We start from the raw sequence: 14,320 nt of genomic DNA on the forward strand, positions 1-14,320 counted from the left end.
TGGTGAAGGTGCTCCCACAGCGCTGTTGGGGAGGGAGTTTGACCCAGCCACCAGGCAGGAACGGCCGATTATATGTCCAGGATGGGGCGGTGTGTGACTTGGAGTGGGAGTGTGCAGGCGATGATGCTCCCACGTGCTTGCCGCCCCTTGTCCTTCGCGTTGGTGGAGGATGTAGGTTTGGGGGCAAACTTTGTCTCGTGTACGGCTCAGTTCCACATCAGGAGAGGGAGGTGGAGAGGCGGAGGGGGGGAGGGGGGGAGGGCGTTTAGAGCAGAAGTGGCAGAGCGTTGGGCCAATATGGCTGAAGGCACGGCCGCCAATGAGAACTGGACAGTGCGGTTAATCGAATGAGCCACTGGGGGAGCTGCTCTCTCTTTTTTCATGCTAGTTGTATTTTGCTTATTCCTCTCGCAGTTACAGAAGGTGCAGTAACAATTATTCAAGATGACGACCCAACCTATGGATATCATGGGACAGTGGAAGATCACCATCTGGGAAGAGCAGAACTTCCAGGGAAAACATTGCGAATTTATGCTGGAATGCCCCAACATCATGGAGCGGGGATTCAGCAAGATCCGATCCATTAAGGTGGAATGCGGACCGTGAGTATTCCAAACATTACGCCTCCCCCACCCTCACCCCCCTCCAAATAATGAGCGCAACCAGTGGTAAAGAGCAGAGGACGACATGTAATGGTAGATGTTGGCCAGATCCAACGGCTCATCCATGCCTTTGTTACCTGCAGACTCGACTATTCCTAGCCGGCCTTCCACCTCGCTCCCTCCCTAAACTAAAACTCGGCTGCCTGTGTCCTAACTCGCACCAAGTCCCGTTCACTCCCTGTGACCTACATCAGATCATAAGAAATAGGAGCAGGAGTCAGCCATTTGGTCCTTGAGCCTGCTCCGCCATTCAATAAGATCATGGCTGATCTGATCATGGACTTCCCTGCCCGCTCCCCATAACCCTTTACTCCCTTATTGCTCAAAGATCTGTCTATCTCCGCCTTAAATATATTCAATGACCTCCACAGCTCTCTGGGCCGAGTATTCCACAGATTTACAACCCTCTGAGAGAAGAAATTCCTCCTCATCTCAGTTTTAAATGGGCGGCCCCTTATTCTGAGACTATGTTCCCTAGTTTTAGTTTCCCCTATGAGTGGAAATATCTTCTCTTCATCCACCTTGTCGAGCCCCCTCATTATCTTATAAGTTTCAATAAGGTCACCTCTCATTCTTCTGAACTCCAATGTGTATAGGCCCAACCTACTCAACCTATCCTCATAAGTCAACCCCCTCAACTCCGGAATCAACCGAATGAACCTTCTCTGAACAGTCTCCAATGCAAGTATATCCCTCCTTAAATACGGAGACCAAAACTGTACGCAGTACTCCAGGTGTGGCCTCACCAAACCCAGTCCGGCAGCGCCTTGATTTTAAAATTCTCATTCTTGTTTTTAAAATCTCTCCATGGCCCTTCTCGCCCCCCCCCGGCGACACCCACCTCCCCCCCCTTCCTATCTCTGTAACCGCCTCTGGCCCTACAACCCCTCCCAGATCTCCATACTCCTCCATTTCAGACCTCTTGCGCATCCCTGATTTAAATCGCTCCACCATTGGCGGCCGTGCCTTCAGCTGCCTGGGGCCTTAAGCTCTGGAATTCTCTCCCGGTATCTCACCGCCTTGCTCTCTCTTCCTTTACGACGCTCCTTAAAACCTACCTCTTTGACCAAGCCGTTGGCCATCGTCCTAAGATCTCCTTCTGTGGCTCGGTGTCAAATTTTGCTTGATAAGGTTCCTGTGAAGCGCCTTGGGACGTTTTACTACGTCAAAGGCGCTATATAAATGCAAGTTGTTGTTGTTGTCATTCTGAATTGCGTGCTGATCGATGTGAGGGATGGCAGTGCTGGGGAGTGGAACACTTCCCATATCAGCCTCGCCGACACTCACAGGCCAGGTACGAGGCACAGTTGGATACGGACCAAAGCGCTGTAAAGATGCGCCGAGAAAGAGAATCTAATTCCCAATCAACCGTACGGGCAGGGTGCTGCAGTAATAATGGTGCTGGACTGGCGTCCCAGCAAGTTCAAAGAATCGCCCCTTGGTAATTTGTGATATTCCGTTAAATAAAATCTGATCACTTGTAGGAAGGCACCATAGAATCATAGACACTTACAGCACGGAAGAAGACCATTTCGGCCCATCGTGTCCACACCTAATCCCACTTTCCAGCTATTGGTCAGTAGGCTGCGGCTCTTCAAGTGCACATCCAAGCACTTTTTAAATATGGTGAGGGTTTCTGCCTCTGTCACCCTTTCAGGCAGTGAGTTCCAGACCCCCGCCACCCTCTGGGTGATGACATTTCCCCTCAAATCTCCTCTAAATCTCCCCCCAATTACTTTAAATCTATGTCCTCTGGTTGTTGACCCCTCTGCTAAGGGAAATAGGTCCTTCCTATCCACTCTGTCTAAGCCCCTCCTAATTTTATACACCTCAATAAGATCTCCCCTCAGCCTCCTCTGTTCCACAGAAAACAACCCCAGCCTGTCCAATCTTTCCTTATAGTTAAAATTCTCCAGAGGAAGCAACATTCTGATAAATCTCCTCTGTCCCCTCTCTAGTGCAATCCCATCTTTCCTGTAAGGTGATGACCAGAACTGCACGCAGTACTCAAACTCCACCAGAAATAACATCAATGAAAGTATCTGGATTGTTGTCGGAGCCTAATTGGTTCACTAATGGCAATTCAAGGAGGGAGTCTATATGCGAGCTGACCCGATGTGGTTAACATCTATGAAGTGTCCTTACAAGAAAGAAGATTGACTTGCATTTATATAGCGCCTTTCGTGAACTCAGGAAGTCCCAAAGCGCTTTACAGCCAATGAAGTACTTCTTTGAAATGTAGTCACTGTTCTCCCTGGTGACCTGGGCCAATATTTATCCCTCAATCAATTTCTCAAACAAAAAGTAGATTAGCTGGCCATTATCACATTGCTGTTTATGGGAGCTTGCTGTGTGCAAATTTTCTACATTGTGCCGCACTTCCTACATTACAACAGTGACTACACTCCAAAAAGTACTTCATTGGCTGTGAAGCACTTTTGGAGACATCCTAAGGTCGTGAAAGGCGCTATGTAAATGCAAGACTTTCTTTACCGACCAAGTGAACCAATGCATTTGAATTCGCTACGTGCAGGGCATGGAATTCCAGGCACCGACACTATCTGGGGTGGGGGCAGGGTTCAGCGATGAGGAGAGGGGAAAGGTTGGCCAGGTTACCTGCGCCAGACCGCCATCCCACGAACTGCTGCAATGTGCGCCTGCGAGGGTCGGCTCAGGACAGCGTCGGGCCCGGCCGCGATGCCCCACGCGGTCAAACAGCCGACTGACTCCCTCGCGTATCGGAACGGGTGGACCCGGCCCACGGAACCAACGTGTGTCGGCACCTTCAGGAGAGGAGGAAAGTGTTTAGGGGTGGGTGTGTGTGTGTGTGTGTGTGTGTGTGTGGTGGATCAGAGTCTGTGGTGTGTCGGAGTTGGGAGAGAGGGTGTCTGTTTGCTGGGGCAAAGTCACTGAATGTCTTCTCTCCCTGTCTCACTTGCAGCTGGGCCGGGTATGAGTATCCAGAGTTCCAGGGACAGCAGTTCATTCTGGAGAAGGGAGACTACCCACGCTGGGATGCCTGGAGTGGAAACAGCGGCTACAGGACAGAGCACCTGCTCTCCTTCCGTACCATCAAGTGCGCTGTAAGTCCCTTGTAACCTTTGACTCTTTCTCTCAGCCTCTGTGTCAGTAGATTCCAAGCCCGCCACTATCAAAATGAGAGAGCACTGAGGGATGGTCTCTCTGCACTGCATCGTTTCTAAGCCGGTTTATAAAGCATCAGCTTACTGATTACACTTCGTGTGCAGAGCAGATCTTCCCCACCGCCCCACAGAAGGGATACCACGCAGGCAGGAGTGTGTTATACCCAGAGATAGCGCACAGGCTGAGGTCCCTTACCTAAGGGTTAACTCATGGACTGGAGCAGGTTAGACACAGGGTAACACATGGACTGGAGTATTTTAGATACAGGGTAACACATGGACTGGAGTATGTTAGATACAGGGTAATACATAGACTGGAGTGTGTTAGACACAGGGTAACACATGGACTGGAGTATGTTAGATACAGGGTAATACATAGACTGGAGTCTGTTAGACACAGGGTAACACGTGGATTGGAGTGTGTTAGATACAGGGTAACACATGGACTGGAGTGTGTTTGTGATATATTCACAGAGCACAGCACACACAGCTTCCTAACATGGCAGGCAGCTCTCTCGGAAGTCTCCGGAAATCTGTCTGGTTCTGTTTATTATTAACCCTGCACTTGCAGTACACAATATGTCCACATCCACAGTGTGGAGCTACAAACATTACAAGCTTACAGACATTTTACACTTCTCCCTCCTTAATGAAAAGCCATCATAACAAACATCATACATAACTTTCATGTTTATACATAACACAGGATATAAACTTATTTTTTTCTATATTTACAAATTTAACTTTACCACTTGTTTTCTGTTTCGAAGAGGATACCTTCGCTCTCGAACAGAACCTTCCAAACCTGGTGTCGATTTCACACTCATTCGAGGCTCATCCTGAGGAATATTTTCCTCCACGGAATTTCCTTGATTTTCATTTGAACTCACTCTAACTTCAGGCGCTTTGTTTTCCTGACTCGGACTCAGACTTTCATTCTGATTCTCTCCTGGATTTGTTTCCAGTACATTGGATTTAGGATTTGCTACTGGTGTATCAAAACTATCTGATGAGTCAGAAATAATTGAATCATTTCCACCTTCAACTCCTTCCATGTCTGTAGGTAAAATATGATCAATATGAACAAACCTAACCTGTCCATTATCAAACATCTTTACCAAATATGTGCGAGGACCACATATCTTCACCACTCTTCCTGGTAACCACTTTAACCATTTATGGTGACGGTTCTTCACTCTCACCTTCTGGTTTAATTTCACACTTTTCTGTTTTACTCTACCTTTATCATGATTCTCTTTCTGTCTTAATTGTGTCTCTTCTACGGACTGTGCCAAATTTGGCTTTAATAACGAGAATCTGGTTCGTGGTTGTCGTTTGAGAAACAACTCTACTGGTGTTCTACCAGTAGTTGTATGAGGAGTATTTCGCTATGTAATCAAAAAATTAGCCAATTTATGATCCAATGACAACTGTCATTTTCCTTGGATTTAGATCTAACATTTGTTTTATGAGGGCACGTTTTACAATTTGCACAGTGCGCTCTGCTGCACCATTCGAAGCAGGATGGTATGGTGGAACCTTGGTAGTTTCACACCATTTTTGCTCGTGAATTGTGCAAATTCTTCTGAACGAAATTGTGGTCCATTATCTGAAACAATTTCTTCAGGGAGGCCAAATGCAGAAAATAATTTTCGTAAAATGTTCAATGTATTACTTGTTGTTATTTTCGACATTGGAAACACCTCAACCCACTTCGAATGGCTATCAATCACAATGAACAATTGTTATCCTTCTAACTCAGCAAAATCAATATGTAGCCTTGGCCACACCCAGGAAGGCCATTTCCATGGCTGTAATGGTAATGGTGGCGGTTGCTTGCTTACCGATTGACATGTCGTACACTGACTCACGATGTACTCCATATCTTTATCAAGACCTGGCCACCATAAATAACTGTGTGCAAAACTCTTGGTCAAGCACATTCCCAGGTGCTGGTCATGGAGCTCTCCTAATAATTTGAACCTGAATTTATTTGGTGTAACCACTCTTGCACCCCACATGATACAATCTTTATCGACTGATAATTCATTCCTACGAATGAAGAATGGATGTGTATCTTTGTCTGTTACCTGGTTTGGCCATCCATTTGCAATATACTCATACACCTTTGACATCACTGGGCCACGTTTGGTTGCTCTACCAATCTCTTCAACTGTGACTGGCAGTTTATCAATGTATGAAAAATAAAACACTTCTTCCCTATCGGGTGTAACTTGTGATGGGGAAGGCAATCTAGACATTGCATCAGCATTACTGTGATCAGCTGATCGCCTGTATTCAATATCATATGTATATGCTGACAAAACCAAAGCCCATCTCTGCATTCGGGCTGCAGCTAATGTTGAAACTGGGGACTTTGGATGGAGGATTGTTGTTAGGGGCTTTTGGTCCGTAACAATGGTAAACTTACCACCATACAAGTATTTGTGAAACTTCTTGACCCCAAAAATTAATGCCAAAGCTTCCCTTTCAATGTGTGCATAATTACTCTCACTGGCACTGAGAGTGCGTGAAGCAAAAGCAATTGGTCTCTCCTCCCCACTACTTAATACATGAGAGATTACTGCCCCAACTCCATATGGAGAGGCATCACATGCTAGCTTAATCTCCTTAGATATGTCATAGTGAACTAACATGGTGCTCTCTACCAATTTGCTTTTACACTCCTTGAATGCTGTATCGCATTCTTTTGACCACTTGTAATGGACCTGTTTTTTCAATAGTTCATTCAGTGGATGCAATACTGTAACCAAATTTGGTAGGAACTTCCCATAATAGTTCAAAAGACCCAAGAATGAACGAAGTTCAGTGACATTCCTGGGAGTGGGTGCATTTCTAATTGCATCCAATTTTTCCATGGTTGGATGTAAACCCTCTTTGTCTACTCTGTACCCTAAGTACTCCACTGAGTTTTTAAACAACTCACACTTACGAGCAGACACTCGTACTCTGTGCTTCCCTAGCCATTTGAGGACTTCATTCAATATGTTATTATGAATTTGCCTATTTGGTGCTGAAATTAATATGTCATCCAAATAACATAATACCCCTTCAATACCTTGCAAAATCTGGTTCATCACCGCTTGGAATATGGCAGGGGTGGAAGACACTCCAAACGGTAGCCTATTAAATTGATATAGGCCTAGATGAGTATTTATAGTCAAACATGACTTGGACTCCTCATCTAGTTCAAGCTGTAAGTAGGCATTCGTAAGATCCAGTTTTGAGAAGATCTGACCTGCTGTCAGTGTTGTGAACAAATCTTCTATATTTGGCAATGTATTGGGGACATTACCCTCTAGAACCTGGTTTACAGTTACTTTCTAATCACCACACGATCTTACCTTACCATCAGACTTAGGTACAACAACAATGGGTGTAGCCCAATACATCGATCTATCTTACAAATAATGTTCTCAGTCTCTAGTCTTTTGAGTTCTTGCTCAACTTTCTCCTTGAGTGCATATGGTACGGACCGTGGCTTGTAGTAAACCGATCTAGCGTCCTTCTGTACCCTGACACTCACCTTGAAGCCTGGGATCGGACTGCCCGTTTCGCAGAACACCTTCGGATACTTCTTGATAACCTCATCCATTGATGAAAATCTCGCTTCCACACAGAAAATTTTACTCCAATCCAGCTTCAGTGAACTCAACCAATTTCTTCCTAGTATGGCAGGCTTGTCTCCTTTCACTACTATTAGAGGCAAGTTCTGAAAGTGATCTTTATATTTCACCGGTATGGTGATACGACCTACCACAGGAATTTTCTCTCCCAAGTAGCCTCGCAGCTCTATCTTGGATTTCTCCAGTTGAAAATCACGCAATTTTTCGAGGTACAGTGGCTCTGGTACTACACTCACGGATGCACCCGTGTCAATTTCCATTGGTAACTTGAATCCCGCAACATCTATGTGGATTTTGATGCTTTCCGAATCGCTGTCCGTTAACCTCATGCTCCTGATGACGTGTAACTCTAACATCTCCTCGTCCTGTTGTTGTTCTTCCATGCTATGTAGTCTCTTGGGATTTCTACTCATAGCTTTGAACGCTGGACTCATAGCTTTAAAAGCTGCTTTACCCTTCAGTCGACATGCCTTCGCAAGATGCCCAATCTTTCTGCAGAAGAAACACTCTGCCTTCACGTATGGACAACTTTGAGCAATGTGTTGTCCCAGGCACCTATAACACGACTTCGACGCTCTGTTACAATTTCCAGTTTCTGAGACTTTGGGCCCCCACTGTCTTTTACTTTGAACCTGCAGGTGATTTACCTCAGTTGACTGACGACTGTAATTATTATTTAATTCTCGGGAATATTGTTCGGCCATGCCCATCGACCTCGCTGTCTGACAAGCAATCTCAAAAGTCAAGTCATCCGTCGTCAATAACTTCTTTCTGATCACATCATTTTTCACCCCACAAACAAAATGATCCTGTAATGCGTGGTTTTGAAAGTTTCCAAAATTACAGTGCATCGATAGCTTTTTTAATGCTACGATGTAATCACTGACACCTTCATCAGCCTTTTGATTCAGAATCCCGAAACGATAGCTTTCAGCAATTTCTAACGGTTTGGGGTTATAGTACTGCTCCAGCTTCGTTAAAATCTCTTTAAGCGTTGTGTCCTTTGGCTCGTCAGGCACAAGCAGATTTACAAGAGTGTCATATAAAGCCAGACCTGCCTCCGATAAGAAGATCGCTTTCTTACGTTCCAACACAGCCCGGTTCTGGACTGCATTGTCTGGAACTTCGATTATGTTATTTGCAGTGAAATACATTTCTAGCTGATCCACATACACGTTAAAACATTCCCTGTCATGTCTATATTCACCCAAATATCCGAATACACCTACCATTTTAATCTCTAGCTGTTCACACAGTGTGCTGTATTTTACCTCGGATTTTTGTAGCTTTTTTCAAAGACAGAAACTTTCAAAGTCTCTCTGTCGGCTGGCTGAATCCTTCACCAACAAAAATTAAGCTTTAAATCATCCGAAAAATCCTATCTCAGTCGCCAAATGTGATATATTCACAGAGCCCAGCACACACAGCTTCCTAACATGGCAGACAACTCTCTCGGAAGTCTCCGGAAATCTGTCTGGTTCTGTTTATTATTAACCCTACACTTGCAGTACACAATATGTCCACATCCACAGTGTGGCGCTACAAACATTACAAGCTTACAGACATTATAGTGTTAGACACAGGGTAACACGTGGACTGGAATGTGTTCAATGCAGGGTAACACATGGACTGGAGTGCTTTCACCACACGGACTGCAGCAGTTCAAGAAGGCGGCTCACCATCACATTCTCGAGGGCAATTAGGGATGGGCAATAAATGCTGGCCTTGCCAGCGATGCCCACATCCCGTGAATGACTCGAAAAAAATGTTACACACCAGGATAATATGTGGGCTGAAGTATGTTACAGGCAGGATATGCAAGGATTGAGGTGGTTTATGCATAGGACAACACACAGATTGAAATGTGTTTTACATGGGATAACACATGGGTGGGAATGTGTTACATGTAAGACACACATGGGGAAATATGTTACATGGAAGACACACATAGGATGTGTTACATTCAGGGTTTAATTAGAAAAATGAACAAGCTTCACATCAGAAATTCTGACGTTAGCATCTTGCAGTTAATGTCCTTCTGAAGACCTGAGTTGGTGCATATTAAAGATTTACAATACATCCTCTTTTCTCCACTCTCTGTTCCCAGAACCACAGCGACAGTAAGATCACCCTGTACGAGAATGAGAACTTCCAGGGCCGCAAGTTTGAGCTGTGTGATGACTACCCCTCTCTGCAGGCCATGGGCTGGTGTAACAAGGAGGTTGCTTCCATCAAGGTCAACTCTGGAGCGTAAGTAACCAGCCGTCGTGGTAGCCATGGTGTCCACGTATCCCCACCCCCCAACTTCCCCCACCCCACCTTCTCTCCCTCCCCCCAACTTCCCCCACCCCCACCTTCTCTCCCTCCCCCCAACTTCCCCCACCCCCACCTTCTCACCCCTCCCCCCAACTTCCCCCACCCCACCTTCTCTCCCTCCCCCCAACTTCCCCCACCCCCACCTTCTCACCCCTCCCCCCAACTTCCCCCACCCCCAACCTCTCACCCCGTCCCCCAACTTCCCCCACCCCCAACTTCTCCCCCCTCCCCAACTTACCCCACCCCCACCTTCTTACCCCACCCCCCCAACTTCCCCCACCCCCACCTTCTCACCCCTCCCCCCAACTTCCCCCACCCCCAACTTCTCCCCCCTCCCCCCAACTTCCCCCACCCCCACCTTCTCACCCCTCCCCCCAACTTCCCCCACCCCCATCTTCTCACCCCTCCCCCCAACTTCCCCCACCCCCAACTTCTCCTCCCTCCCCAACTTCCCCCACCCCCATCTTCTTACCCCCCTCCCAACTTCCCCCACCCCCACCTTCTCCTCCCTCCCCAACTTCCCCCACCCCCACCTTCTTACCCCCCTCCCAACTTCCCCCACCCCCACCTTCTCACCCCTCCCCCCAACTTCCCCCACCCCCAACTTCTCCTCCCTCCCCAACTTCCCCCACCCCCACCTTCTCACCCCTCCCCCCAACTTCCCCCACCCCCAACTTCTCCTCCCTCCCCAACTTCCCCCACCCCCACCTTCTTACCCCCCTCCCAACTTCCCCCACCCCCACCTTCTCACCCCTCCCCCCAACTTCCCCCACCCCCATCTTCTTACCCCCCTCCCAACTTCCCCCACCCCCACCTTCTCACCCCTCCCCCCAACTTGCCCCACCCCCACCTTCTTACCCCACCCCCCCAACTTCCCCCACCCCCACCTTCTCACTCCTCCCCCCAACTTACCCCACCCTCACCTTCTTACCCCACCCTCCAACTTCCCCCACCCCCACCTTCTCACCCCTCCCCCCAACTTCCCCCACCCCCACCTTCTCACCCCTCCCCCCAACTTCCCCCACCCCCACCTTCTCCCTCCCCGCCCACCACACGAGGGAAAGCATGCCACCTCGGCCAGGTGAGGTATTGCGCAAAATAATGTGAGGGGTAAGTACAAAATGGATGGAATTGAATTACACTCACAAAGGGGGCAACTGTGGCCTCGTCACTGTCAATGGGGTCGGTTTTGTCTTCTGGGGTGGGCTGGTTGCCCCCCCTCCCCTCTTTATTCAGGCAACCAAGGGCCCCCCATGATTTTGAAGCCCCGGCCTCTTTGAGATTGCGATCCAAACATGCTCTTGTGCCGTCAGCTGCCAAGGTCCTAAATTCTGGAATTATCTTCGAAAACCTCTCTACCTCTCTCCTCCTCCTTTAAGAAACACCTCTAAACCTACCTCTTTGACCAAGCTTTTGATCACCTGTCCCAATATCTCCTTACGTGGAGATTTTTCTTTGATAATCGCCTCCGTGTAGCACCTTGGGGCGTTTTTACTACGTTAAAGGTGTTATATCAATGAAACCCTCATCCATGCCTTTGTTACCTCTAGCCTTGACTACTCCAACGCACTCCCATCCAGCCTCCCACATTCTATCCTTTGTAAACTTGAAGCCATCTAAAACTCGGCTGCCCATGTCCTAACTCGCACCAAGTCCCGCTCACCCATCACCCACTACATTGGCTCCCGGTTAAACAACGCCCTGATTTCAAAATTCTCATCCTTGTTTACAAATCCTCCATGGCCTCGCCCCTCCCTATGTCTGCAATCACTTCCAGCCTCACAGCCCCACAGATGTCTGCGCTCCTCAAATTCTGGCCTCTTGAACACCCCTGATTATAACTGCTCAACCATGGGTGCCTTCAGCTGTCTGGGCCCTAAGCTCCGGAACTCCCTCCCTAAACCTCTCCGCCTCCCTACCTCTCTTTCCACCTTTAAGACGCTCCTTAATACCTACCTCTTTAACCAAGCTTTTGGTCACCTTCCTTAATTACTTCTTTTAGAACATAAGAGCCTAAGAAATAGGAGCAGGAGTAGGCCATACGGCATCTTGAGCCTGCTCCGCCATTTAATACGATCATGGCTGATCCGATCATGGACTCGGCTCCACTTCCCCGCCCGCTCCCCATAACCCCTTTATTCCCTTATCGGTTTAGAAACTGTCTATCTCTATCTTAAGTTTATTCAATGTCCCAGCTTCCACAGCTCTCTGAGGCAGCAAATTCCACAGATTTACAACCCCCTGAGAGAAGAAATTCCTCCTCATCTCAGTTTTAAATGGACGGCCCCTTTTGTGGCTCAGTGTCAAATCTATCTATTTTGTCTCGTACCACTGTTGCGAAACGCCTTGGGACGTTTTACTATGTTAAAGGCGCTATATAAATACAAGTTATTAATACACGTTGTTGTTACAGGTGGGTTGCCTACCAGTACCCAGGATACAGGGGCTACCAGTACATCTTTGAGAGAGACAGGCACAACGGTGAATTCAAGAACTACAATGAATACAGCACCCAGGCTCACACCAACCAGCTGCAGTCCATTCGCCGAATCCAACACTAGGCCAGGAAGAGCTCACCTACCACCAGGGGAGGAAAACGCTACCTGTCTGTTCTAAGAAGTAACTGTACTGAACAATAAAAGTAAAGCATCCCGCAAAACACTTTGAGAGTGGTTACTGTATTTATTGTCCGTTAAATAATTTGAGGTTTCAGCACAATCACAGGAGGGCTCGGATTTGTCAGGCCAGTGGCTCAGTGGGTAGTGCACTCGTCTCTGAGTCAGAAGGTTGTGGGTTCAAGTCTCACTCCAGGAAACTTGAGCACGTCATCATAGGCAGTCCCTCGGAATCGAGGAAGACTTGCTTCCACTCTTAAAATTAGTTCTCAGGTGACTGTACTTTCCAATATGGGAATTACTGTCTCTGTCATAGGTGGGGCAGACAGTCATTGAAGGAAAGGGTGGGTGGGGAGTCTGGTTTGCCGCACACTCCTTCCGCTGCCTGCGCTTGGTCTCTGCATGCTCTCGGCGACCAGACTCGAGGTGCTCAGCGCCCTCCCGGATGCTCTTCCTCCACTTAGGGTGGTCTTTGGCACAGGGACACAGGGATCAAGGGATATGGAGAGAAAGCAGGAAAGGGGTACTGAGGGAATGATCAGCCATGATCTTATCGAATGGTGGTGCAGGCTCGAAGGGCCGAATGGCCTCCTCCTGCACTTATTTTCTATGTTTCTATGTTTCTACGTGTTGGTGGGGATTTTGCATTTTTATCAAGGAGGCTTTGAGGGTATCCTTGAAACGTTTCCTCTACCCACCTGGGACTCGCTTGCCGTGTAGGAGTTCCCACGTTCCAACAGTGACTACACTCCAAAAGTACTTCATTGGCTGTAAAGCGCTTTGAGGCGACTGGTTGTCATGAAAGGCGCTATATAAATGCAAGTCTTTCTTCAAGAATTAGGAGCAGGAGTACGCATTCGCCCCTCGAGCCTGCTCTGCCATTGAATGGAGATCATGGCTGATCTTCGATCTCAACTCTACTTTCCCGCTCGCTTCCCATATCCCTTGATTCCTCTAGAGTCCAAACATCTATTCACCTCAGCCCTGAATATACTCAATGACTGAGCATCCACAGCTCTTTAGGATAGAGAATTCCAAAGCTTCAGGGGGAGAAATCGGTCTCCTTTGCGTCTCCCGCTCGTGCCCCTGGGGGGGTCGATAACGGGGCGATACCAGCTCTGTGACCGGATGCGGCGAGAGTACCGACTCCCGCCAACTTACCACGGAGGTTTGCGGCGGCCAACATCCCCAGCATCGAGGCACTGACCACACTCGATCAGCTCCGCTGGGCGGGCCACATCGTCCGCGTGCCGGACACGAGGCTCCCAAAGGAAGCGCTCTACTCGGAACTCGTCCACGGCAAACGAGCCAAAGGTGGGCAGAGGAAACTTTACAGGGACACCCTCAAAGCCTCCCTGATAAAATGCAACATCCCCACTGACACCTGGGAGTCCCTGGTCCAAGACCGCCCTAAGTGGAGGAAGAGCATCCGGGAGGGCGCTGAGCACCTCGAGTCTCGTCGCCGAGAGCGTGCAGAAATCAAGCGCAGGCAGCCGAAGGAGCGTGCGGCAAACCAGACTCCCCATCCACCTTTTCCTTCAACTACTGTCTGTCCCACCTGTGACAGGGATTGTAATTCCTGTACTGGACTGTACAGCCACCTGAGAACTCACTTTTGGAGTGGAAGCAAGTCTTCCTCGATTCCGAGGGCCTGCCTATGATGATGATGAAACCCCCTAGCACCACGACCTCCTCTGCCCCGGAGATCGTGACATCATCTGGCTGCGCAGTGCCCCCTCCCCCTCCCCCCCCCCCCCCCCGGTACTGGCACGGATCCGAACTTCAGTTCCGCCCCCTGCAGTGTTACCGGGCGCTGACGTCAGCAGCTGCAGGAGGCGTTGATCGGGGAGGCCGGCCGCTAGCGGAGCCGCATTTAAATTATTGCCGCCTGCGGCAGGTGAACATTTTTTTTTCAGAGCTCTCGGGTCCACTTTTCG

The 14,320-nt window shown here is 48.5% G+C and overlaps 1 protein-coding gene across 1 annotated transcript; it reads left to right on the forward strand.

Moving 5' to 3' along the window:
• Positions 1-420: 420 nt before the first annotated feature.
• Positions 421-12,397, forward strand: LOC139256911 (beta-crystallin A2). Its single transcript, XM_070874355.1, has 4 exons — positions 421-602; positions 3,604-3,745; positions 9,560-9,702; positions 12,182-12,397. The coding sequence occupies exons 1-4, from the start codon at positions 445-447 to the stop codon at positions 12,327-12,329; spliced, it is 591 nt and encodes a 196-aa protein (XP_070730456.1). The 5' UTR covers positions 421-444; the 3' UTR covers positions 12,330-12,397.
• The last annotated feature ends 1,923 nt before the right edge of the window (positions 12,398-14,320 follow it).

Source organism: Pristiophorus japonicus, chromosome 3 (assembly GCF_044704955.1).
Source record: "Pristiophorus japonicus isolate sPriJap1 chromosome 3, sPriJap1.hap1, whole genome shotgun sequence".
Classification (NCBI taxonomy): domain Eukaryota; kingdom Metazoa; phylum Chordata; class Chondrichthyes; family Pristiophoridae; genus Pristiophorus; species Pristiophorus japonicus.